Source organism: Erinaceus europaeus, chromosome 20 (assembly GCF_950295315.1).
Source record: "Erinaceus europaeus chromosome 20, mEriEur2.1, whole genome shotgun sequence".
In the NCBI taxonomy this organism is placed as follows: domain Eukaryota; kingdom Metazoa; phylum Chordata; class Mammalia; order Eulipotyphla; family Erinaceidae; genus Erinaceus; species Erinaceus europaeus.
The window spans coordinates 45038839-45066735 of NC_080181.1; the positions used below are offsets into that span (position 1 = coordinate 45038839).

The following is a 27897-nucleotide window of genomic DNA, read 5'->3' on the forward strand; positions in this document are numbered from 1 at the left end:
TTCAGCAAGTCAGAGATCTCTTACTCTGCAGTTTCTTTGATGTCTAAATAAATCCAATCATGGGAGTCGGGCAGTAGTGCAGGGGGTTAAGCGCAGGTGGTGCAAGGTGCAAGGACCTGTGTAAGGATCCTGTTTCAAGGCCCTGGTTCCCCACCTGCAGGGGAATCGCTTCACAAGCGATGAAGCAGGTCTGCAGGTGTCTATCTTTCTCTCCCCCTCTGTCTTCCCCTCCTCTCTCCATTTCTCTCTGTCCTATCCAACAACAATGACATCAATAACAGCAACAATAAAACAAGGGCAACAAAAGGGAATAAATAAATAAATAAATAAATATTTTTTAAAAATCCAATCATTAGCCTTTCTGGCTTAGCCCCAGATTGAAGCTCTGCCCTGTTCCTACTACAGAGAAAGCAGAAAAGAGTTCAGGCATGTGCATCTCTCAGTGTCAAAACCTGTAACACTCCTATAACTAATACTGACAGGTATCTTAGATGAACAGCACAACAGAAACAAAACCAAATTTCAAATTGCTTTTAGAATAATTAATTACAAATCACATATTCTAATCACAAATGACACTTCTACTTTTTCATAACTGTCTCATGTTTCTAGCAAAAAAAAAGAACACCAATTCTTTCACCTATATTGACATGAAGTCTAGAAAAGGTCTCTTTCCTCTTATTTCATTACAGTTAATTTAATATTAATATGTAACTTTAAATCTATATTATACATCTATTTCAAATGTTTTATTTTCTACTGAGACTGGGTCTTGCCATAACAATACAATTTCCTTCAGTAGAGAAACAGATGGGAGAGGGTCAAAACCTTATTCATTTATGGAAATTTCTAATTATTCACATCATCTCTCTTTTCGTGCAAAAACAACAGAAGTTAAGTTTGTGATCATGATGTTTTGAAATCTTGTAACAAAAGTTGTCTTTTTTTCTTCCCTAAATCACTTTATTGGGCTGGAGGTTGTTAATGGTTTACAGTACAGCTACTGACACGGGCACAATTTTCTCACTTCCCCAGGACATGTGTCTACAACCCACTCTCTCCCCCAACTTAATCCCACCAAATAGATCAACAAAAGGCTAGGAAGCTAAAAATATTACTTCTCGAGTTTTACTAACTTACATTCTCAACCAGTGGTGATTTTTTTTTTAATCTCCAGGAAATATTTAGTATTATCTGGAGACATTTTATGTGTCTGCAAGTGGCCTGGGTGTTGCTAAATACACTGATCTGTGATGTGTATGTGTATGTGAGACATTCTATCATGATCACTATCTGGTCCCAAATGTACTGACAGGAAGGAAGAACTTGTTTTTTTCAAAACCTCTAGGGCATCAGAAAGTGTGTGAAAATTCTGCTATCAAATTTTACAAGGCTTTTAAGTTTGTAATTTCCAATGTGAATAAATAAATAAATAATCTAAATGTCCTGAAAGTTTCTCTCCTCTCTCTTTTTTTCTGGTCCTCTAATGTCATATTGACTCTACTACATATATTTAGAAAAATTGGGGCCAGGAGATGACACACCTGGTTGAGTACATGTTACAATGCACAAGGACCCAGGTTCAAGCACCCGGTCCCCACCTGAAGGGGGGCAAGTGGGGGGGAAGCTTTGCAAGCGGTGAAGCAGTGTTGCAAGTGTCTCTCTGTCTCTCTCCCAATCACCCCCTTCCCTCTTGATTTCAGACTATCTCTATACAATAGATAAATAACTAGAGATAATACAAAAACATTTAAAAGAATATTTAGAAAACTCTTTTATGACGTTAAGGTGATATACACTGTCTTAAAAGTATATGCCACATAGGTTTGTATTTAGACACTCAACTGTAAATAATGCTTAAAGGACAAATAAGACAAGCCTAATATGGCATTACCGAAGGATTCCATCTTCATGAGTTGAATTAGGCAGAACGCCATCAGAAGGGCTGACCGGTAAATCCACATCTGGTTGTCCAACTTGAGCATACACAGGCTTTGGTTCTAAGAGGGAACATTTTTAATTGTGCAGGAATAACATTATTTTTAAAATGATTGGAAATGTTAAGCAACCAGTCAAATAACAAAGCAGTTAGTGTATGAAATATATGGTTGATTACAAAAAAAAAAGTGCAGAGAAACTGATAAACAACACATAAATATGTAAGTCAGAATAGAATATAGTTTATAGCTATCTTTAGAATAAGTACATGGTCATCCATGCTTCCCAGTTTTAGCTGCTAAGGTGTGAAAAATCTATTCTCTTAGGAAATAATTTCGGAAGATTATAAGAAGACAAAATTCCTTCATTTCTGTTAAGAGAGTCAAGACAGGGGGAGAAGGCTCACTCAGTAGAGCCATGCCTGGCCATGCCTGACCTTGGGTTTGAGCCCCTGCACCATATCAGAGCGCCCTGTGTGGTGGAGTAGTGTTTTATGGTATCTCTCTTTCTACTGTCTCCTCCCTCAAAAAACTACAGAATAAAAAATTGGGCTGGGGAGGATGTTCCACGGTATTGCTAATGCTTGAGGCCTGGCTTCACTACCCAGTGATGCATTAAAAATAAATACACACACCTAAAGACTGTGAAAGTAGCTTTTTTTTTTTTAATTTTATCTTTAAATACCCACACTCCTGCAACTAAACAAATGAGGCAAAGAAAAAAACTGAATGTTAGGAGGATATGTGGTAGTGCACCTGGCTGAGTACATGTTACAATGCACAAGGACTCGGGTTCAAGCCCCCAGTTCCTATCTGCAGAGGGGAACTTCTTAAGTGGTAAAACAGTGCTATAGGTAGGTCTCTTTCTCTCTCTCTCCATTTCCATCTTACCCATCCCTATCAATTACTCTCTGTATCTAACATAAGAAAGTAAACAAAAAAAATCAGAAAACAAGAAAAGAGACAACTAAGACATTAGAAACAAAATGCCCAGAGCACTCAAACAACTAGATCTCAGAACATTTCGGATTCTTATGTCTGGTTTTATACACGACTTTGTAAACTATGTTTTATATGTGAAAGTAGTTTGAATAAGCAAAATAATTTTTTAAATTCTTAAGTCAACTAATGAGCATTATCAGAAAACAACTCAATTGAGAGTAACTACTATTTCTATACAGAAGGAGGAAAAAGGTTTTTAATCATGAAAAGCTACTGAGACGCATGACAAGCTTCCATAAGAAGAAAAAAAAAAAAAAAAAGCAAACCAGCTAGGTGTCAGGAGAGAGCTCACCTGGCAGAGTGCACATTTTCAGGACCTAGGTTTGAGTCCCTGATACCACATGGGAACACCACAATGGCATCAGGCAAGTATCTCCCTACCTCAGATTAAAGGGGCGGAGGGGTACCTGCTGAGAGCAATGGATGTAGGCATGAGAACCCAGTGCACCCCTTCCTCTAACAAAACAAAAATTGGAAAGGTTTTCCCAAAAGCTAATAACCACAATAGCAGTAGCAGTAGTAGCAGCTCTATCTTTCAGTCTTCTTTCAATCGTGCCTATCACTTTCACTGTGAATGTTTTCTGCACCTAATACTTTCCTAGGCTTACCTGGAAGAGTAGGTGTCAGTTTCTCATTCCTTTCAACAACAGCTTCTTCTACTGCTTTAGGTGTATGATCATCCACATGCTTTACAGGAGTGGAGATAACTCCAGGTTTGGAAACTCTTTCTTCCTCTCTGCTCCGAAGGCTACGGATAAGTAAAGATTAAAAATATGAGCAAAAATATGGCTGATCACAACAAACATTTGTTAAGAGAATAGCAGGGGGTCGGGTGGTAGTGTGGCAGGTTAAGCACATGTGGTACAAAGCGCAAGGACCAGAGTAAGGATCCCAGTTTGAGCCCCCGGCTCCCCACCTGCAGGGGAGTTGTTTCACAAGTGGTGAAGCAGGTCTGCAGGTGTCTCTGTTTCTCTCCCCCTCTGTCTTGCCCTCCTCTCTCCATTTCTGTCTGTCCTATCCAACAACGACATCAACAACAATAACTACAACAACAATAATAAAAAAAAGCGAATGGCATAGGAAAAGTCGAGACAATATTGAAGGGACTTCAAGGAACAAGGGCCTTACTCTAACAGATTATAAAAAGATATAAAAACCTACTAATTAAAACTAGGGTGGTGGGTCCAGGAGATGGTTCACCAGGTAGAGCACACACTTTACCATGCACACACACAGTCCTACATGGACACAGCAAAATAAGCAACAGTAGTTCATATGGAAGAGGCAAAACAGTGACAAGAAAAACTAGACTATTTCTACTATTTCAAGTTTTACAATGAGAAACACACGAATTATTCACAGAGATGTTTTGAGGTGTCATTATTTCAAAGTGAAATTAGGCCTACATGATCTAGTTTTATTAGTACACATTATTAACAGTCTCTTGTCAGAACAAGTTTCATTCCCTGTTATGCTCCTGAAAGGGTCAAACACAAGCATGATGCATAGTTTCTATTTTTTTATTCATGCATCCCCTACGGGGGTGTATTCTATTCTAAATTACATATATTAAATGAACTGTATGTATGTAAGGGTTCTTTAGAAAAAAGATGAAAGCCAAAATATTGCTAGTTCAAACCAGAATGAACTACTTTTAAATTATAAAAGGTCAAAATTTTTAGCTACTGTTTATAAAAACAAAATAAATTCATATACAATTAGTTTAAGTATAAATAAGTGCAATTAAACATTCCCAATCTTCTCTGGGCGCCAGAGAATATAAAAGGCAGTAAAAATAGTAAATCCTCCCAGCATTCTCCACACTAAAAAATGCTAATAGTCTATTATAAAGATAGTCACTCTAAAGAAGAAAATGAAATTAAAGAACTACATAATGCTTTCGGTTCCATAGGTTTCTGTTGCTCTGCAACAAGCTGATTTTAAACTCCTCTATTTGCTACATGTTCCCAACTGATTTTCTTCACTGTAACTTTAAAAATAGGCCTCAATATAAAACGTCTCTAACAAACACTGATGATAACTATTGTATTAGCAGCTTAGGGCCAAATATAGCACTCTAATTCCAGTATCCTCCCCAGGGGTAACCAACAGATTGCCATTTGCTGTACAATTGGGCTCTTGCTCGGTACAGTGCACAAAAATATTTATTGCTAGCATTTCCTTGTTTGGCTAGCTTTTCATACTGCCTTGATTGTAATTTTTATTTTCTTGTAATACAATTATGATAAATACACTTCATATGGATGGAACTGCCATCTAATCAAACTGCCATACAACGATTGAGTAATATTTGGCAAGGCATTGGCTTTTTAGTGTACTTTCCTTATCTACCGAAAGATGGTGATGTTATTCAATAATACATGAAGACCTGGAACAGTGCTGTTAGCAGCATATTGTGAAACATGGCACTCATGTAATTTTAAATGTTCTAGAGTTCAAATCTACATCAAATGAAGAGAAATGGATTAATTCACTTTACTTATCCAAATGAATTAAAACTATTTTGTCAGATGTTAAGCTAATGAATGTAATTTAGTAATGACATTTTATGTTCCATATCATCAGTCATTAAAATTCAGTATACTTCACACATCTCAATTTAGATTGCTTATACTTGACTTTAAATATTTAATTTTCTAATGGCAATGGTGTTGAATGATGCAGAGTTATAGCATCTCTCTCTCCTCTCTATCACCCCCTTCCTTCTTGATTTCTGGCTGTCTCCAGCCAATAAATAAAGGTAAGTAAAAAGAACTATAAAGGGCTTCCTTTAGCTAAAAAAAAAAAGTATAAACTACTGTATTGCCCAGTCTAGTCAAAAACAAAACACCTCAGCCTGGAATTTTAATCTGGAAACCTAAAATTCCCAAGGATTAAACATAATAGTTGACTAATCATGAACCTAATGACAAAAATATTGCAGATGAAGATTTGGGGTCTCTGTTTTGGAAAAAGCTAGTAGGTCTACTTTAGGTATATTCCAAGGGGCCCATGACTTTTAGCCTGGTATCTAATATGCAGGTAGACACAGGATATTGTCTGGGGAGATGATGTCATAGTTTGAAAAAGGACTAAAAGCTGGATGAGGAAAGAGAGTATCTCCCAAATATGGGGAAAGTGTATAAATATTGTTAACTGTAAAGCCCATAAATTTGATCTGGGGCTCATATTTAGCACAGAAGCCTATGTAACCTCTGCATCCATTCTCTGGTCACGGCTAGGAACATTCCGGGCTGTATTAATTTCAGGACCCATCTTCCTCGGGTAGTAGGTAGAGTATACTGTCCAACCTCCCTTCAGAGAAAGGACCATTTCCTACCATTGTTGATCCACACTGAGGGCAAGGTCTTATAGGGGCCCACAAAGGGGTCCATTATGTTGTTCCTGATCTTAACTCTTTTTCAGCCACCAGGTTCCAGATGCTAACATGATGCCAACCTGACTTCCCTGGGCAGACGATCCCATGTGTCCTGAACACACCTCCCCAGATCCCTGTCCCACTAGGGAAAGAGAAAGACAGGCTGGGAGTATGGGTCGACCTGCCAACGCCCATGGCCCATGTTCAGCAGGGAAGCAATTACAGAAGCCAGACCTTCCACGGTCTACACCCCACAATGACTCTGGGTCTATACTCCCAGAAGGATAAAGAATAGGGAATGCACCAAGGGGGAGATTGGATATGGAGTTCTGGGGGTGGGCACTTTGTGGAAATGTACCACTCTTATCCTACAGTCTTGTCAGTATTTCCATTTTACAAATAAAAATAAACATAATAGTTGGCTTACATTTAAGTAGCGAAAGTTCAGGATGGGTCATTAGTCACTTTGAAATGTTAGACAAAGAATCTTAACAAAAACCATCAGTAACAACTCAAGTAGAGAACAATTAAAAAAAAAAGAAAAAAAAAACCCTCTCCCCACTAGTGAAACAGCTTTTCTAAAATGGGGAAAGGACTCCTAGAACTCCAAAATCATACTCTCCTTTGTGGCAACTCAAACATCCTGGTCATCTCGCTGTTTTCCAACAAGTCGAGAGACCTAAATTGTTCAGTGTCTCATTTATAATCATATACTTCTTTTTAAAAAATATTTATTTATTCCCTTTTGTTGCCCTTGTTTTATTGTTGCAATCATTATTGTTGTTGTTACTGATTGATGTCGCTGTTGGATAGGACAGAGAGAAATGGAGAGAAGAGGGGAAGACAGAGAGGGGGAGAGAAAGACACCTGCAGACCTGCTTCACCACCTGTGAAGTGACTCCCCTGCAGGTGGGGAGCCAGGGGCTCGAACCGGGATCCTAAACCAGTCCTTGCACTTTGTACCACCCGACTCCCTATAATCATATACTTCTAACACTTGTGCCTTCAAGAAATATTTAATAAAGGATGGATAAGCAGGATGTCAAATCTCCTAACAGGGAAATCTTCCAACTTTGGACATAAAACATTCACTGTGCTGGCTACCTGCTGGTAACTCTCAACCCCCTTAGTCCCGTCATAAGAGAAAGGAGCCATAGGGGAGAAGAAATCAGCTGGCTGTGTGATTTCACTAAGACATTGAGGAAATTCTCCTTTCCAGAATGGTCCTTTCTATCTTCGCCAGCTGAAGAATTTCTGAAAAAGAAAATGTAGTAGCGCCTAAACAAAGTTAGTTACCAATAATATCACACAAACATCTTGTTGTGGATAAAACCCCTTGAGGATGGACTGTAATGAAACCATTTTTATTTGGAAAAGGACTCAAGCAAAAGATCAAAAAAGAAAACCTGAAATTCACCAATCATAAGATGGTATCTTTTCCACATTTTTAAATACTATAAAAAGTCCAACCGACATATGTAAATGTCTCAACAAAAATGGTTAGCCTATTGGCAAAGTTACATGTATGTTCCATAAAGAACTTAACAGGGGCCAGGTGGTGGCGCACCTGGTTAAGCGCTCACATTACAGTGTGCAAGGACCCTGGTTCAAGCCCCTGGTCCCCACCTTCAGGGGGAAAGTTTTATGAGTCGTGAAGCAGGACTGCAGGTGTCTTTCTGTCTCTCTATCTCCTCCTCCCCTCTCAATTTCTCTGTCGCTAGCCAATAATAAATAAATACATAAGTATATTGAAGGAGGAGGAGACGGAGGAGGAGGAGGAGGAGGAGGAGGAGGAGGAGGAGGAGGAGGAGGACAGCCACAGAACTTGAGGGAGAAGGACATCTTGGCCTTGCTCATATTCTACTCCACTCTGGGAACTTGAGCAAGGACCTCACAGGGCATGCATGATCCAAGCTTTAGAGGATGAGAGTACCAAATTCATCTACCTCTTTAAAAACAAAAAAAGAACTTAACAATATCTAACAGAAACTAAATATAATAGGATCAAATAAAATTTACAGTTATTTAAAAAGCTGTGGAAGTTGGCAGAAAATAGAAGGTGTGTGTGTAAATAAAAAACTAGATCCTTAATTTAAAAGCCATGGCTTCACTAAGATTTTAAAGGAAAAAACATTATGTTTTAGGACTTACCCAGCACTCTTAGAGCATAAAGTCATGAGCTTAAAATTCAACCCTGTACAGTTTTAAATAGTTTATAATATTCATGGGCTACATGGGCAAAAGGTTTTATTCCGAAATATAATTTTAGTTGCCAAATGTGATTTTGCTTGAGCTAATTTTTCTCACTCAAAAAATTTAATTTGACTTTCATGTATTTGCTGTCTCCAAAATCCATTAACATTGGCATACTAACTTTACAGAATTTAATGAAAACATTTGTATTAGGAGACACAATGAGTGAAGAGAATATTTACAACTTTTAAAAATACTGTTTTCAAGTACTTCAAAAGGAACTGTCTTTATCAAATGGATATGCTAAATATAAAGGAGACTTTTCCCCCATTTGCTTGAATACAAAACTCTAAACAGTAACTAGGTCTTAGATGAATTTGGTCAGGAGTGACTGCATTTACGTTATCTGAAAAAAAAATCTTTACAATCCCAATTTTCCATAACCCAACCTTATGCTAATTAGCCTGCACTTCAGAAAAAAAAAAAGTTTACCAAATAGTAAAAAGGTAAACACATGTCATTCTTCAGGAGGAAAAGTAACAAAATATATCTATTAGCTGTGCAAGTCCTAGAGAGAGTATGCCCAAGTAGAGGTGCAAAGGTACCCTGCAAATCCAGCACCCTTTGAGAAATCAAATGCCACAGTGCGAGCAAAGAAGTGAGTCATCAGCTGCCACTCCATTCTTCAGTCATGAAGCAATGCCACCAGCTGACAACACCCAGTACCCTCAGCATCTTTAAATTTAAAAACAAAACATTCTAGACCAGGGAGAGGCAAACTTTTCCTGCCACGGGTTATTGATCATATGGTCTTGTTGCAAATTCCTTGTTATGTCATTGCAGGACAGATTCCGTAAGACTTTATTTATAAATGAAAACCACGCAGCAAGGCTGGATTTGACCCATAGGCTGAAGGTTGCCAAACTCTGTCCTAGACTACAACGAGGATATGTTGTTTACCTAATTATAATGACGAGCATAAACTCACATCCTTCTCTCAGAATTGTCCACAGAAAGCAGAACTTAAAATGGGTGATGGCAACAATGGAATGCTTATGGATTTTTTTTTTTTTGCCTCCAGGAGTTATTGCTGGGACTCAGTGCCTGCATGATGAATCCACTGCTCCTGGAGGCCATTTTTTTCCCCTTTTGTTGCCCTTGTTGTTGTAGCCTTGTTGTGGTTATTTTTGTTGCTGTGGATGTCATCTGTTGTTGGATAGGACAGAGAAATGGAGAGAGATGGGGAAGACAGAGAGGAGAAGAGAAAGACACCTGCAGACCTGCTTCATCACCTGCAGGTGGGGAGCTGAGGGCTCGAATCGGGATCCTTACGCTGGTCCTTGCACTTTGCGCCATGTGTGCTTAATCCCCTGCACTACTGCTCGACCCTTGCTTATAGATCTTTGTTCTTTGAAGACTAGCTAGCAATTAGCCTTATATTTCCCCCCATCTTTATACCAAAAAGGTCAAATGTTTGAATCAAAAGGTCAAGAGTTTTCATCTTGGTTCCAATCTCTTGCCACCTTTATCTTAGAAGTGTTTAACTATGGACAGATGTGAAAGCAAGTTTAGAAAACGAACTCACATTTCTACTACTGCTGCTGCTGCTAGTCACGAAAATAATGACAGCTGGCACATTTGTGCCAGATATTGTATCTAATTCAATCTTAATGACAGCTTTTACAAGGTATGGGAATGACTTACAAATGGGAAAAACCAAAGCACACAGACTTCAGGGTCCTCCTGCAAGTAAGTAGCCCCCAGAAAGATTGTTTCCAAGGATCCCCAAGTCATTACAGTACAGCCTCTGGCAAAATGAAGATGTTATTACTCTGCAAATGAACTGCATGTCCTACAAGTAGATAAAAATATTCTGGAGTCTGGGAAAAGGACAAAGTGCAGCTGGTACTTTAACATGTCAGATCTCTTTACACACTAAGGGGAAAATGTTTCTCAAAGAGATCAAGGCAATTTTGTACCTCTTTGGTTTTAGAAGGATTTTAAATGGAATCTGCAAAAACAAAGACATCTATACAAGCCAAATAATAAAACAACAAAGAATATATAGTGGTCTGGGTTTTTAATACTAGGATTTTATTCTTTTAATATTATCTAATTTTTGTCTCGAAATTCAGTGCACTCTTGGCACTACCAGTTATTTGGACTTTAATATTAATCTCAGGAGGGAAATGAAATCTTTAAGATACTGGCAGTACCATTTCTTCCCTGCAAATTACTAAACTTTCAAGAATTAAATTCTCAGCACAAAAATTAAAAGGGGAAAGGAAAAAAAACCCCACAAAACCTTGAAGACTTATGGTCATCTGTATTTGGAATACTTTTTTTTTTTAGTAAAGACTACATATTCTCATTAAAAGTTCCCAAATCCAATAGCTTACAGAAAAGTAAATGGAGCCTTCAAAAAAAAAAAAAGTATTCCCATTTAAATAAACCAGGACAGAGACCTCAAGATTCTGTATTTTTAGAAGATCCTGTTTAACTGTCATTACTCATGATTATATTTGAGGTCCCCCAAGAGAAGCTAAATTACCCCCCAAACAGTGTGGACATAGCTAAGTCTCCCCCCCCCCCCCCATACCTCTTCTTGTTTTGTCAATGAAGCGTCACTGCTCTAGGCTGACTTTTTCAGATAAAAGAAACAGGGAGAGGGAAAGACACCACAGCACTGAAGCTTCCCCATTGTCACAGGAACCATAACGGAGCCTGGGCTGTGAGCATGGCAAAGCAGGCAGCCTGCAGGTGGGCTATCTTGCAGGTCACATAACCCTTTCCACTTTTAAATTAAAGTGAGATGCCAAGTGTTTAGAAAATTAGAATTAAAAAAAAAAGCCAAAGAGAACTAAGAATTGGAATTTCTTGTAATATAAAACCAAATGGACAAAGATCTGATGATTTTCTTTCTTTCTTTCTTTCTTTTAAGGAGAATGACGTCCAAATTGCTTGACACCAGCATGGTTTCTATGTGGGAGAAATGTGTTAAAATGACAGCAGCTCCCCATGAATCAGCCAGGATGTTGGTGAAATCACTGTGCATGTGCTGTGACAGCGACCCTTCCCCAGGTAATACGCCATGTCAAGGAGCTACTGAGAATCAATTTACTATCCGCAACAGTTCAAATTAATCATCAGTTATTGGAAAGGCCAGTTATGTATGTGACAGATCATACTATTCCTTTTTGAAGAAGCGTTATTATAATCTTTTGAAAAGTTGACTGGGGAGACCAAATAGCTCAACTTGCATGTTCCCTTATTCGACCCCAGCACTGCATGGACCTCAGCAGTGCCCTCACTTCTCTCTCTCCCCCTCTCATGAAGCTCTCTATCTTGTTTGAAATAAATCAGTCTTTAAAAATAAATTCAAGTAAAAGCGGACCAGGCAATTCCCTCTTTGTCTATTTCTCCTCTCCATCTTCAGCTCCTGTGGTCCAATTCTTGGTCTTCTTTCCTTAGTGCTTCTGTTTGCAATCTGAATGACTTGCCAGGCTTCAGCTAAGACCTCAGACAGTCGAAGTCACTATTGTGAATCCTAAACTGTTCAGTTCTGGACTTATATTTTCAAGTATCTCCACAACTTTTCTGTGGTTTGCTATCAACCCACAGGTTAGCTGGAGACCTACAGAGCCCTGGTAATGTCCTAAAATTATAAGTGGGAAGTTCCGTGTACATGTACATGTGCATTTTTCTGGAGAGATGAGTCATAATTTCTATATATATATATATATCTCCATGAAGAGACTATAAGCTCAGCTAAGTTACATACTACTAGCACACCTGCCACTGGCATAAATTCAAACTGGTGTATTATTAAAAGGAAAAAGTAAAGTCCAGGTTAATCAGATAGGTAAAGGACTTCTACTAATTACATTGCTCCTGCAAGCAGCGAAAGTGGCTAGCACCCTCTAACACGGTGCAGCTTTGGAAGGCAACTAGTTCTGTCAATACTTTTACTGGAACACAGCCATGCCCATCTGTTTACCAACTGTCTTCAATTACTTTTGTGCTGCAAAGAGACTGAATTGTTCCTGTGCCAAAAATATTCAAACATATCTCATTTTATTATTTTTTTTAAAGAATTTATTTATTTATTCATGAGAAAGATGGGAGAGAGAAAGAACCAGACATCACTCTGGTACATGTGCTGCCAGGGATTGAACTCAGGACCTCACGCTTGAGAGTCCAATGCTTTATCCACTCCTCCTAGACCACACCTCATTTTCTTTCTTTCTTCCTTTTTTTTTGCTTGTTGGGACTTTTTGTACCTGTACTACCTTTACAACTTGAGCAATCCTGGTAGAAAAGACTGACAGCCTTTCTTCTTCTCTTTTTTAATTTCAGATAGACAAAAGGGAGAGATGAGAAAGTGAGTACCAGAAGAGAGACAGAAATACCACAGACACTTCTCCACATTCAAGAACCTTCCCTGATGCAAGTGTTCCCATGTGGTGCTGAGGCTCAAACCCCAGTGGATGTTATGTTCTATGACTTCTTGGTTCAAATTCAGATTGTTTCATAAGAGCAGCCATTAGCAAAAAGATTAAGGCTCAGGGCTCAGTGGTGGTATACCTGTAGCACACATATCACCATATAAAAGGATCTGGGTTCAAGTCCCTAGTCCCTACCTGCAGGGGGGAAGCTATACAAGTGCTGCAGGTCTCTCGGTCTCTCTCTCTCTCTCCTCTCTCTATTCCTTGCTTTTCTCTTGACTCTTCTCTCTGTAGAAACAAATAAATACGTCTTTAAAAGGAGGGGGGGGTCAGGTGGTGGTGCACCTGGTTCAGCGCACATGTTACTATGCACTCAGACCCGGCTTTGAGCCCCTAGTCCCTACCTGCAAGGGGAAAGCTTTGCAAGTGGTGAAACAGAACTGCAGGTGTCTCTGTCTCTTTCCCTCTCTCTCTCCCTTTGTCTCTATCAAATAAATATTAAAAAAAAAAAAAGATGACTCACTGAAGGCACAGATGACAGCACTTTTAACAATAAAGTATTTTTAACTGAAGTATATACACTGTTGTAGACACAATGCCACTGCATGCTTACTAGACTACAGCATAGTGTAAATGCAACTTTGTTTTGAAATATTTTTTATTATCTTTATTCACTTATTGAAATAGAGACAGCCAGAAATTGAATGGAAGGGGGAGATAGAGACAGAGATACAGAGAGACACCTACAGCCCTACTTCACCACTTGTGAAGCTTTCCCCCTGACGATGGGGACTGAGGGCTTGAACCCAGGTCCTTGTGCACTGTAACATTATGTGTTCAACCAGGTGTGCCTCCACCCGGACCTTCTTCTTCTAGCGTTTGCCTACCCGGACCTGTGTAAACGTAACTAACTAATTTCCTTCCTGCCTGCCTGCCTGCCTGCCTGCCTGCCTGCCTCCAGAGCTGGGGTTCGGTGCCTGGCACTACGAATCCACTGTTCCTGGCAGCCGTTTTCCCATTTTGTTACCCTTGTTGTTATTGCTATTGTTGTTATTGTGTTATTTCTGTTGTTGTTGTTGGATAGGACAGAGAGATGGGGAAGACAGAGAGGGGGAGAGAAAGATAGACACCTGCAGATCTGCTTCGTCACTTGTGAAGTGCTCGAACCAGGATCCTTATGCCGGTCCTTGTGCTTTTTCACACCATGTGCGCTTAACCCAGTGCGCTAACCGCCTGGCCCCTACATGTAACTTTCACATTCACTGGGGAACTAAAAAGAAATCTATGACTAGTTTTAATTGCCGTAGGCTGGAATGCAGCCCACAATATCTCTAAGGAGTGCCTACAGTGTTAGATCCATGGGGGGGGGGGGGGGGGGGAGTATGACCTCTGCATTCTAGATAAGAGATACTTAAGTTGACTTAAAAAAAGGTAAAGCTAGGGCTGGTGAGATAGTTCATCTGGGAAGGTACCTGCTTAAGTCTTGGGGAAGCTTCAGAGCTGTAATGTTGCTCTCTCCCTCTGTCTTTCCCTTTCTATCTGAAGAAGTCAACTTCAATGGTGAAGCCTCGATGATGAGAAGAAAAAAAAAGTAATCCTAATGTTAAGTAACCACAAGAGAATGCTTCTTCTAATATTTGTAAACAATAGTAGAGACAGGTGTCCAGCACACACAGGACTGTAAGCAACAGAGAGGGGTTACCTGCCGTTGCTGGGCTGCTGTGGAGAATGTCGGGAGTGGTCAGAAGGCTCTGACCGCTGGTCAGGAGACCTCGATCGGCTGTGGCGGGGAGGCCTGTCATGTGATCGTACGGAATGATCTGATGCCAACGACTGAATTTCTGAAATGTCTGTTAAATAACAAGGCACCATTTAGTCTCCAATGAAGTAAATGATTCCAGTGGAATGTGAAGTACTGCAATAACCATGGAAGTGACCGGATAGAAATTAATATGAAAGAGCTGACTCAAACTACTGTTGTCAACCACTGATCAATAAATAGTGAGGTCAATACAGAAAACACATGTATTTCTAAGTTTTAGATTCTGGAGCAGGGAAATTACACTGGCTTGTTCAAACTCATCAATCTTCCTAACACTTACATATATATAAACAAACAAACAAAAAAGTCACTTACTCCATACAGGACTGTACTCACCATCTCTCTCTGAGGCATTCGCGGAGTGGATGCTGTCTGAAAGATCGGGGACATTCAACAGGGTAGCCCGTTCATCTCTCTGAACTACCATTTTTAATTTGCCTTTTGACCTTTCTATCAGTGTCTTTGCATCTGTCAATGACATATTTTCAGTCACAGTACCATTTATCTGCAACATAAAAGAAACTGCAGGTTGAAAGTAAATGACAAACAGGAATACGAATAGTAACTTAATCTGTAATGAGTAAGAATACCAAAACTGTAAAACAACAAGGGCAACAAAAGGGAAAACAAATAAATATATATTTTTTTAAATTAAAAAAAAAAAAGAATACCAAAACTGCCCACTGGTTTACCTAAGAGCCCAAGCATTCCTTTATACTTTTCTGAATTACCATGGTACTAGTCCTTCCTGAAACAAAATCACAAATGAGTAATCTCTAGTTCCCCTTGCCCCCGCCCCCCAGCCCTCCTGCCAAGCCTACTACTTCTTTAAGTAAACCACAAACTTACAAAACAAACATTTCAAGATTGAGCGCAGTTATCAAAAGCACGTATTGGGGAAGCACAGGCAAGTTTATCTGAAAAGTAATTCCTACTCATAAATGATCACTTCAGTGATTCCTTCTCTGAGGATGACACTGTCTTAAGAGAAAAACATCAGGGCAGGGTTAGATAGCATAACAGTTATGCAAATAGACTCTCATGCCTGAGGCTCCAAAGTCCCAGGTTCAATACCCTGCACTACTATCAGCCAGAGCTGATATTTAAAAAAAAGAAAAAAAATATCACTGTTGATTGGTAATAATGGATGATTACAGACTTCTCAGTTCCCCAAACACTAATTTTAAAAAAAATGTCTGTACAAGTATTTCAAATATGAGCTGAAGTCAAAAGTCCACACTAAGACTTTTTATTCTCAGTTCATTAGAATGTAAGAATATGACCATACCTTCAATACAACATCGCCTTCTTGAATATTGCCATCTCTTGCTGCCAAGCTGTCTTGTGAAATTTCTTTTACAAATATATGGCTGGCCAGTCGAAGACCATATTCTGAAAAAATATTTAAATGTCTTAAGTGTAAAATCTTTACACACTTACGGTTTCAAAGTACAAAATTAATAATACCCGCATCATAAAGACAGTACTGAAGTACAGGAACAAGAAATTACAGTTAGTTACTCTCAGAAGACACTTCCTAATATCATCAAAAAGTTTGCCAATGTGAAAGTGTGTGTGTGGTTCAGAGGACTGGCACTCCACAGTCCCATTTTACTGCACCAGAGAAAGACTTGAAGGAAAGGCCTTTCCTTTCTGACCACGCTGTGCTAATACACTAGCTTCTCAGAAAGCTTAATAAATTCTACATATACATATACATGTACAAGAGAAAAAAGTAAACGGGTTGAAGTCTGAGTTTTTATTACCAATTGTATCCTCCTCGTGCTTTCCCAGACCCCAGAGAAAAAGCGTTTCTGCTGACACCTGTCTGACTCTGCACTGGCACAAACTGTCTATGTGAGTTTAAACAATGGCTTTCAGCTATTCAGGCAGACGTGGGCAAGAGTCAATGCCAACTTTCAACAACCAGAGGTATCTAAGGGTGAGTCAACATTAATTACATATGTGGGGGAGGGAGTGGCCAGAATTGAGGCACTTATCAGGAAAGGCTAGAAAACTGTTCAGGAGTCTGTGAAAGTGTAGAATTATTTTTGAAAACTCAGAACAGTGACTACTGTATAATATCACTGGGAAGAAGACTGTTTCAGGTTTTGCTAGGAAAGAGAGGATCGCTCTTTAAGTCTTGTCACATCAAAACAAAACAAAAACAAAAAGCAACAGCAACAAGACCAAGGTGAGAAACAGAAAATGTGTGCTAACTCAGGCTTCTGAAAGTTACATCAGAGTTATAGTTTAACTCAAGGCAAACATACAGAGCACTCACAAAATAGAAACAGAAATCAGGATTTAAAAAAAAATGGAAAAAAAAAGTTTGGGGTTCTAGGCAATCAGTTGCACGTGCATCAGACATGTCTGTTACATCAAAAGAAATCATAGTACTGGTTAAAGGACTCTCCTTATTCAAGGCTAAACAGTTACAAATGACCAATGCAGGTGTGACTCTAAAATATTTCTGGTATACTGACTGACCCGTTTATTCCAGGTATTTCCTTGTAGAAATATTAACTTTGAAAAAGGCATTCTAAATAAGCAGCAACAAATGAGGAACATGGTCTCTGCACTCCGGAAACCTGCACTGTCAATGGGGGATGTGGGGGGGTAATGTTCTTATGACAAACTTCAAGTGTGAGGAAAAAGTACAGGGTTCTTGGACTAGTTAACAGGTCCGAGAAATCTCTCTGAGAGGAGACTAAAGCTGAAACTTAGGTAAGAAATACTCAAACTAAAACTGAAGGAAAAGGGTACAAATGTGTGTTGGCTGTCAGGATGTGGGAGCTGGGGGAGGGGGGTAGGCAGGGGTTAAGAGTCAGAAGGGTTAGAGAAGAACGCACCAAAAGGTACAAACTGAAGGCACAAGAATAATGCGGAGAACTTTCTGACTGTGAAGGAATCAGCTGAACAGTCTGGAAGGGATCCAGAGAGAAATTTATCAGAATGTGTGAGTTTGTCCAAAGAGGATGGTCAAGTATGTAAGTTACTCATGGAAGTGGCTTAGCAGGTAGAATGAAATGCATGTCTTCAGGAGTGTGGCTCTGGTGTTTGTTCCCGGATGTCACACGAGAGAACCCAAGATAGAGACGTGGCACTCCAGGCATTATGGAACAACACTTGGGTGTTTCCGTCCACCTTCCTCCCCTCACCCCCAACTCAAACAAATAACATAAAAATGGGCTGGGGTGGTTGGTTAGCACTGGAGCCATATCCAAGGCCCTGGCTTCATTCCCCAGTACATTCCACAAAGAGATGAGGGTAGAAAAAAGAAAGAAGAGAAAGGAAGAGGTGATGCTTTATTAAGTTGATTGTGGTGGGCGTAATAATATATATTCAACTATTTCGCTATATACCTTAAAAGTATGGACAATTGTGACATGATTGCCAATTATACCTCAAAAAAGCTGAGGGAAAAGAGACATGACACAGACATGGAGAAGGAGGGTGGCAGTGGTGAAAGGCAGAGATGAGAGAGTTAAGAGTAATATTTAGGAGGCTAACTCCCCAGAGTCCTACCCCACTAGGGAAAAGTAGAGACAGGTGGGGGATATGGATCGACCTGTCAATACCCATGTCCAGTGGAGAAGCAAGAAGTCGGACCTCCCACCTTCTGGGCCCCAAAGAAAGCTTTGGTCCATACTCCCAGAGGGATAAAGAACAGGGAGGAATGGGATATGGCATTCTGGTGGTGGGAACTGTATGAATTGTATCTCTCTTAGCCCACAATCTTGTTGATCATTATTAAATCACTAAATAATAATCATAATAATAATATAAAGAAGTTGAAAAACACAAAGCAGAACTTGGACTGGGTTTGGTGTATTGCACCAAAGTAAAAGACTCTGGTGTGTGGGGGAAGGTTCAGGTCCTGGAACATGATGGCAGAGGAGGACCTAGAGGGGGCTGAACTGTTATGTGGAAAACTGAGAAATGTTACACATGTACAAACTACTGTATTTTACTGTTGACTGTAAACCATTAATCTCCCTTCCCCCAATAAAGAAAAAATATTTAGGAGGCTAACTGGGTATAGGAAAGTGTGGGGGAGAACAAGCATCTCGGATACATATCATCCTATTGGGGATTTGTTGAATCAAGAACAGGTCATTTATTTAGTAATGTATTCAATGGGCCGCTTACAAACAAACAAACAAACAAACAAAAACAGAAGAGACTGGGGGAGATAGTGGTATGGTTATGTAAAGAGACTCTCATGCCTGAAGGCTCCAAAGTGCCAGGTTCAATCTCCTATACTACCATAAGCCAGAGCTGAGCAGTGTTCTGAAGAAAGAAAGAAAGAAAGAAAGAAAGAAAGAAAGAAAGAAAGAAAGAAAGAAAGAAAGAAAGAAAGAAAGGAAGGAAGGAAGGAAGGAAGGAAGGAAGGAAGGAAGGAAGGGGGGATAGAAGAGAAATTCTGACGGAGAACTGAGCTTTGTTTGAGATGTCTTGAGTGACACTCACCTGGGTGAGTGGTCCAGTTGGCTGAAGGAGGTTCTGCTGTCAGCAGCAGCAGCTGAGGCAGTCAGAGTAGGGAGGTGGCTTATAGGGGGTTATGCTAAGTAGCCAGAGAGCGTGGGAGAGAAGTCTTAATAAAGTTTGTCAAAATGTTCTATGTGAAAACCACAAAACCCCAGTTGGTAGAGGATACCTTCATTTTTCCGGGATTTCACTAGTGTGACTTTGGTGGGTTTGGCAGGCTGGCTGGAGGCCACAGAGCGCCTATCCGATCGTGGGGACAAACTCCTCTCTCTACTTGCACTCCTGTCCCTCGTCCAACTCTTGTCACTCCTTCTATTAGCCACACCACCACGGCTACTTCTTGGGTCATGTACTTCTTCATCATAACTGTCTTCCTCATTCTCAGACACCGGTTCAGGATCGGGACATCTTACTGGTATTTGAACTTTCTTCTTTCGTCGAATGGTCTACAAGTACAAGAGATTACAATAAAAAGGCTGGCTGGTTTCCATATGTGTACTTTCAGTTCCCAAGAGAAAGATAGATTACATTTCTCTGATCCCATATTAAGAAACTTAATTATGAGTTAGAGATATACACTCCACAATTATAGTAAGTTCCTAAGGAATACACTTCTGTTATGATTGTGTTTTCTGATTTCCTGATAAAGGGATCTGGCTAAGAACCTAATTTAGAATACTGGATTTAATAAAGCCTTTATTAATTCAGGAAGATCCTGCAGGTATAATAATCACAAGCATAAAAGAAAACTAACTGTTGATGGGTTTACTAAAGAATGAGGCACTGTACTCTTAATACCATTAACTAGATGCTATCAGAACCATAGCAAACTTATAAACCTAGTTCTTAAAAATTTCAGACTCCATCAGTAGCATCATCTATAATTGCTCTGTTGGACTTCTAAGCGATAAATGTATTGCACTAGGACATTAACACTCAGCACAGAACAGGAATACCTTCATTATTATTATTATTATTATTATTATATTTTTTTTACTGACTCCTCCACAGCAAAAAGATCACAATTCACCAATGGTTCAAATAATGGGTTGGCATTTTTAACAATGAAGCTTTAAAAAACTATAATGTACATTACTCCGTTAGAACATTACTATATATTTAACAGAGGATAGTATGGTGTAAACACAACTTTTATATGCACTGGGAAAACAAAAACATATATATTTGTATGACTCACTTTATTATGATATTTACCTTACTGTTGTGGTCCAGAACAGAACCTACAATATTGATATTTGCAGAGTATGCCTGTATGTTGGAATGAATGACTACTTCATACTTCACTGATATAATTTCCCTATCGTCAGTCTTCTATATCTTGTAATTTCTAGTGTGAAGGCACACATTCTTTCTGTTTTTCTTTCCTCAAAGACTTTGGTAACTGACTCAGTTTCCCCTGTCTGGTTATTTCCATCTTACTCTGAAAATTCAAGAGCTATATGCACATTAATGTCCTCTCAGGCCCTAGACTTCACCTTCTCACAGTAGAACACTTCTGATCTCATCAAATTTGCAAGATATTCTTCGGCCTTCTACTTTTGAGGTCTTGAGAGACTGAAATTTTTCCACATCTTCCATCTTTCCTAATCTCATAAACCAAAAATTACCTCCTGATTTCACTCAGTTCCCTCCTGCATTTGTATGAGACACCACTGGGCAACAGTGAAGGATTTTCTCTTTTGACCCTCAATAACTTGCTATAACAAACTAGAGGACTGTCTACCTCTCTGAATTTTACTGATCAGGTCGCATAAATTAGTTCCACAAGCCCATTACTTTGCTTACACAACAACCATTTCATCTTCCTCATTTCTCCCTATGGAATTTGCTAGCAGTCATTGCAAAACCATCCACCAAGAGCCTAATCAGTTGGTCTGGTTTACAGAGATGGTATTTGGATTGCTTCATAGCTCTACTATTCTTGGATTTTTTTTTTAAGTTAGGTTCTCCCCCCCCCCCCCCCGCTTTTTGTCTCAATGACTAAGGTACACCTCTTAGTGTATGAATGAATCATTTCCATTTGAAATCTCATTCATATCCTTACCTACTTCCAAGACCTTTCTTCACCAATTACCACCCCCTCAGCCACAAGGTATTTACAACTTTAATCTCTATTTACTTCAGCTCTCTCCTCTGTCTACTGATCTGCCAATTAATCTTTTATTCCCTCTTGCTCTTTATTGCCAAGTTATAATCTTGTCACTCTCCTTTGTGTCTAACTTTCTGCAAAGGGCTTTGATATAATGACTGCTGCTTCTTATATTCCACTGCTCCCAGAGCCAATTTTCCCTTTGTTCTCCCCCTCCCCCTTTCCTTTATCTTCTACTTCATTTGATAGGACAGAAATTGAGATGGGAGGAGAAGATAGGGAGAATGGAAAAGAGGTACCTGAATGCCTGATGCACATAAAGTTCCCCCTGAAGGTAAAATCTTTAGCAGGTTTTGCTTGAACTTAATGAAAATTGTGAAGCATCAGTTTTGGGGAGGAGGATGCTCACTTCAAAACAGTTCATATGAATCAAAGATACAAATGTAAGATAAACCAAAACAATACCACACAAGTACTAGAATGCAGGCTGAGGAGGATCTAGTGGGGGTTGTATTGTTATGTGGAAATATTATGCATGTACAAACTATTGTACTTTACTGTTGACTATAAACCATTAACCCCCCAATAAAGAAAAAAAAAAGAGGTTGTGTTCTTCAATAACCCTGTAGAGTTCTATAAGCATGGCACCAATGGTAGAACCAGTCAAATGAAAGTCTAACACATATAACGCCATAAAAATTAAAACATTTCCACATAAAAACAAAACCAAAAAAGTCACTATGAACAACTCAACTGCACCCAGGAAAACAATATACGTAGTAAATGATCATCACCAGACAAATGCAAAGGACACGGACAGGCAAAGGAGAAAGACGGACGGGCAACAGACATCTTATGAGATGGTGAAGCATGTTTATCATTTAAAATACTTTACTTGCAATACTATGCTTAGTTTATCCGCTTGGTAAAGATTTAAGAAGTATGGGTGAGATTGCCCTCTCAATTGGCTTTCTGAAAAACATGCTGGCAATTCATGTGTATCAAGTCATTCATGCCTGCTGATAGTGAAAAGCTACTCCCAGAAAGTTATTCTTTTAAAAACAGAAAGAAAGAAAAAAAAGCAACTGGGTAAGTATGTAGAAACACGGTATCAACAGAGTATTTAATACTAGGTTAAAACTAGACGCTGAATGGGGTGGGTAAGCATACAGAGGAGACCTGTGCCGTCACGTGGACTGATACTGAAGGTTTCACAGAACTAATCTTCTGAAAGCTCCACTCATTGGCTTCCTAGTACTTTTGTTTTAAAATATGTTCAGACTTTTAATGAATGCCATATATACTCACTGTGCTGTAAGCGAATCTTTTTTCAATTCCCCTTTATCTACTGTTAAAACTAAGTATGCTTATTTTATGGTAATTACATTGTAGAGTTCTAATGTAGAAATTCAACAGAAAGCATTATGAGCTTAAAACCCAATTAGCTTATAGTAATGTAACAACATAAATAACCACCACTAATGCAAGACAACTTGGGGGGGGTTAACAGATGAAGGAGAGAGAGGAGAAGAATTGGTTATGCTGAACAGAAAGAGAACAAGACCGAAAACCAATAAAAATAAAATCTACATATGAAAGACATTGAGGCTTCTGATGTTCTGGTTTATGACTAGAAATGGAGTACAAAAGATAGGACAAAAGGAGACATTTTAAACATGGAGGCCTCACTGTAGAGTCATATAGTGATGAAAACAACGTAAGTTAATGGCAAGAGACAGCATTAGAACTCCCACCCAATCTCCCTATACCTGTTTCCTGAAGAGCAAGAAAATAATTGCACAAGCTTTCTGAGTTTTGCTTTTCCAACTAACATGGCTACAACAGTCAGAGGGAAATCCATTATTTGAGCTTCCCTGAATCCTCCTCTTCACATGCTCCAGTGCAAGCACATCACATGATATATATCCATACTCACCAGAAGACTGCTCAGCTCTGGCTAATAGTGATACTGGGGATTGAACCTGGGACCTTTGCTGCCTCAGGCACAAAAGTCTTTTTGCATAACCATCATGCTACTCCCCTGCATGGCTGTCCCAGTAACACTGGTGGTGTTTGGGATCAGCAGCAAAGGCAAGAAAGTGAAAGCTAGTTTGACCACACAAAAAAAAAAACTACAACAATTATGAAGATTAGCAATATGCTTCTTTGACTATTACAGTCTTATGCTATACAATCTGTTTGAAAACTCCACTAGCTGGTTTGCATATGAACCATCAATATATTTTTTTCAAAAGTCAGTTTAGAGCTGTGGAAATATAATTACAGTGAAGTTGTGACAACACATAAAATTGAAGACACCTGGGGGCCGGGTGGTAGCGCAGCCCCAACTGTGGGGGGGGGGGTGTGTCGCTTCGTAAGCGGTGAAGCAGGTCTGCAGGTGTCTATCTTTCTCTCCCCCCTCCTTTCTTGATTTCACTCTGTCTTATCCAACAACAGTAGCAGCAGTAACAACAACAAGGGCAACAAAAATGGGGGAAAATGGCCTCCAGGAGCAGTGGATTCGTAGCGCAGGCACCGAGCTTCAGTGATAACCCTGAAGGCAAAAAAAAAAAAAAAAAAAAAAAAGAGAACACCTAACACCTGTTTTTGGAGAGGCAGTAAGTATATACTGCAAGAGGAGCAAACTTAGCGCCAAGGATGCTATAAAGCCAAGTTGGCACAGCAGCCCACACAGGCTGCACAGGCTGAGAGGGCCTACCAAGTGTGGGGTACACAACCTCAGGGCCTTGTCCCTTCCAGCTTTCAAGGGTCCAATGCAGGTCTCCCCTCTCTCCAGCTTTCTCCTCCATGGTGGGCTGAATGTGGTTCTGAAGGCTAGAGAGCAGCCTGGCTCTCCAGCAGACAAGGCAGGACAGAGCTGGTCACCCAGCCTCTTCTGGTTATGGATGCCTGAGGTAAGGCCCCAGGCTGTGACGAGGAGGGCCTTCAGAAACTAGATGGGAAGAAATGAAGAAGGAGCAAAGCGGGCTGGTGTGCTCCTAGATATGGATACAGCTCTAAGTAGGCAGCACATGAAATTCATTCTGTGCCACATCTACTAAACTTGAAGTCAGTGGTTGAGAGCTAACTGGATTTCTTTTTGCCTTACTTCAACCAGAAACAGACTCTTCAGAAAAATGGGAAATAGATGAAAGAGTTTAGTTATACTTTAATACAGTAACATTAAATACACCCCCAAGTAACTCTACAAAGAGAACCTTACCATCTCTCCCCTTAAACCACATCATAGTGACAAATAGCTGTGGTGTACAAGTTCAAGGGACAATGTAAAACTTGCCCATTAAATAAAACCTATAACAGAAAATAGAGCTATGTATTTCCAAAAATGACTACATGCCAAGATTCAATCAAACTTAAACACTTAAAAGAGAAAGAAACAATAAACCAAAAAGACATTAACTATTCAACTACCACAAATCTTCTTTTCTTTTTAAATAAGAAAAAAATCCTAGCACCTAAGCTTTGAGAAAATACACAGCAGTGAGACCCACAACAGCAATATCAGAAGAAATGTTCTTACTTGTAAACAACTGACCTCAGAACTACTGTCCCAGTTCTTATTTACAAAGAGAAAAAATAAATTCAAACACCAGAAATGAGTCAACAGCAGCACTGATAATCTTTACTAAATTAAAGGTATAAAGTACTTACAATTTTTGCATTTTTCCCACTTTTCCTTAGTTGTTGGACAGCAAATGCATGCTCGACGTTATCCATTGAGACCCCATTAACCATCGCAACTCGGTCATTTTCCCTAAGGAATAGAAAGGTGGCCACAATGATACATTTCACAAAAACAGAAATAAGCTTGTCAAAGTATTTTCAGGATGAATATTCCTAACTAAGGGCCAAATAATCAATAGGTTAATTTGTTAGATCGCTGATACCATGATATTTACTTTCAGTTCTTCCACAAGAATGATTTAGCAAGTCACTAACCACAGGCCATTAATTTTTAAAATTATTAACACGTGTATTTCCCCAAAAGGCTAAATACCACAAAACACAGAAATGTTTTTTGGTGGTAAAATGATAGCACATTAAATGAGATCAACTCATATAACTGGAAAAAAGTTACTCCCAGTTTTAAAAATAAATATTTATGCTTCCAATTTTTTGTCTACTCTCATTTTTCTGGCCAGTGCATCTCAGACCTCTTGTCATCTGACAAGTTCCCTCACCTGGGAGGTGGTGCAGTGGATAAAATGTTGGACCTTCAAGTATGAGGTGCTGGGCTCGATCCCTGGCAGTGCACGTGCCAGAGTGATGTTCTGGTTCTCTCTCCTCCTTTCTCATAAGTAAATTCAAAATAAACAAATAAATATTACAGAATTCAAATTAAAAGGCTCTGAAGACTAGACTCTGATAAAAATTAAGTCGTTTTCTTTTTTACTAGATTTTTTTAAAGTGACCTTTTTAAGGTGAGTGACACAAGCTTCCCATTTATGCCAAAGATAAATGTGCCTATGTATGTTATATATATATATATATATATATATATATATATATATATATATATATATTAAAGGAGTCTCTAGCGCTGCCTGCCAGTGGCTGCCAGGTCACACCCTGCAGCACAGACACACTTACTGTAGCTGTCCTTCTGCTGGTCCCCCTTTCAGCACATCTGAAATTACTATTGAGGTCTCCCCACTTTGGAAATGAGGGTTATCTCTTCCACCGGAGATTGCAATTCCAAATCCAAATCCTGGAGCCTAAAGTAATAAGCACAGTATAAAACAGTGCTAGTAGGAACAATGGTTGTTCATTATATTCTACAATCTAAAAATGTTAAAATTACAATTTTCTTACTTCTATGATCCAAACACTCCCTTGTATGGACCTTGCGGTAGTAAATTAAGTGATGGATTTAACAGAATGTTAAAACATTGTCAAATACGTGAATATTTTAAAGAATTAATGTGCATTTAAAAATCCTGATCACTGAAATCCTAAATGTACTTCTGATTATGAAGTCCTATGGCAGTGTCCCAGAGTGATGTTGACAAACACTGCAACTAGTTCAGAAAATGAGATAAATTAGTACATACACATTGTGCCATTCTACTCACTAAATGTCAACACCTGTGAAAATCAAATACGAGTTTAATGAATCCCAATTTTGCTAAGAATAGAAGTATAGTAATATTATCTGTAGGTATAATGCATAGAATGGGAATAATATATTAACCATATCTAACACTTAAAATTACTTGTTTTTAATTGAGTGTAATTATAATAAACTACATAATTCTAAATGAAATGAAAACTAAGAACAGTACAGTAAAGAAAGCAGCACAGAAAAAATTCAAGCTATTTCTGTTATTGAAATACTGCTCAACCTCAAAAGGAATCCATTCCATAGCCTAGGAAGGAAATGCAGTATTCAGAGAAGTCTACAGAAGCATCAAATGATTTCCCAGGACACTAAATCAATAAACCAGAAGAGTGTGCTCTGTAGCAGAAATACCTGAAGATAAAGGCTGCCCAGTCCACAACTGAGCGGACCATGCTCGCCACGGACAGGGAACATGTTATGACTACCCTTCACTTCCCAAAGCCTCACTGAGGTGGTAAAAGAAACACTTCTTAAGAGAAGAATAAACACCAACAATTCAACTCACTTGACATACTCAAGAGAAAGAACACCACAAAAAAAATTCCTCAATGATCAAAACAATTGTTCCAGAGCCCTGAACATGATGGAAGACTTTTGTAGTCTTTTTAAGATGCAACTGTAATTTGGATATACAAATCCCATGCTCTGTTCCTGACAAATAGAAAGCCCCCACACACACACACGCCATGGGAAGTCCACCATTCCTTCTGTATATCTGTGCTAAAGGACTCAATTAAAGAAAGAACTACTACACAAATTCTCTGTGACAGTGTAAAGTATTACACTGAGTAAAGTGAGTAATTGTGTATTAAGAAATCCAATTGTGTAGGTTGGCGCACCTGGTTGAGCGTACATGTTATAGTGTGCAAGGACTGGGGTTTGACCCCCTGGTCCCCTGCAAAGGGAAAGCTTCACAAGTGGTGAAGCAGTGCTGCAGGTATCTCTCTGTCTCCTCTCTCTATCTCCCCCTTCTTCTCAATTTCTGGCTATTTCTATCAAATAAATAAAGATTTTAAAAAATTTTTTAAAAATCCAATTGTATAATAACCCTATTAATAACTCTAAAGAAAAAAACTCAATGGTTATAGTCATGAAATCTGAAAGAGGCTTTCAAAAAAAAAAAACCTAACGGCCACAGCAGAGGGGAAAAAAGTTCAAGGAAAAGCATTCAAACTACTTCATGTTTTATTTGATACCAACACTTAATAAGTAGCAGTTTCACTCCCTCCCCTCCTCTCTTTTTGCCACCGGGACTATCACTGGGGCTCACTATCTGCATGGCTCCACCCTTCCCAATCATGTTTTTTTTTCTCTCTCTCTCTCTTTCATTTTAATACACGGTGAAAGAAATCGATACGGAGATCACCAGACAGATACC

General features: G+C 39.2%; 1 protein-coding gene and 1 long non-coding RNA gene across 7 annotated transcripts in view; one reads left to right on the forward strand and one right to left on the reverse strand.

Annotated features, from left to right (window-relative positions):
- LOC132534853 (uncharacterized) overlaps positions 1 to 16798 on the forward strand; it is a 92427-nt gene extending 75629 nt beyond the window's left edge. Inside the window, exons 2-3 of the long non-coding RNA XR_009546582.1 lie at positions 11453 to 11592; positions 16573 to 16798. This is a non-coding gene — a long non-coding RNA (uncharacterized LOC132534853). The remainder of the gene's footprint in view (positions 1 to 11452; positions 11593 to 16572) is intronic.
- The window catches only part of TJP1 (tight junction protein 1), a 213877-nt gene that overhangs the window by 33861 nt on the left and 152119 nt on the right, over positions 1 to 27897 (reverse strand). For all 6 annotated transcript variants that reach the window (XM_060179287.1, XM_060179286.1, XM_060179285.1 and 3 more), the window contains exons 4-11: positions 25991 to 26115; positions 25052 to 25154; positions 19439 to 19715; positions 16067 to 16170; positions 15115 to 15283; positions 14659 to 14806; positions 3548 to 3687; positions 1895 to 2000 (exon numbers count right to left, since the gene is read on the reverse strand). In XM_060179287.1, the coding sequence (XP_060035270.1) occupies positions 1895 to 2000; positions 3548 to 3687; positions 14659 to 14806; positions 15115 to 15283; positions 16067 to 16170; positions 19439 to 19715; positions 25052 to 25154; positions 25991 to 26115 (1172 nt within the window). The remainder of the gene's footprint in view (positions 1 to 1894; positions 2001 to 3547; positions 3688 to 14658; positions 14807 to 15114; positions 15284 to 16066; positions 16171 to 19438; positions 19716 to 25051; positions 25155 to 25990; positions 26116 to 27897) is intronic.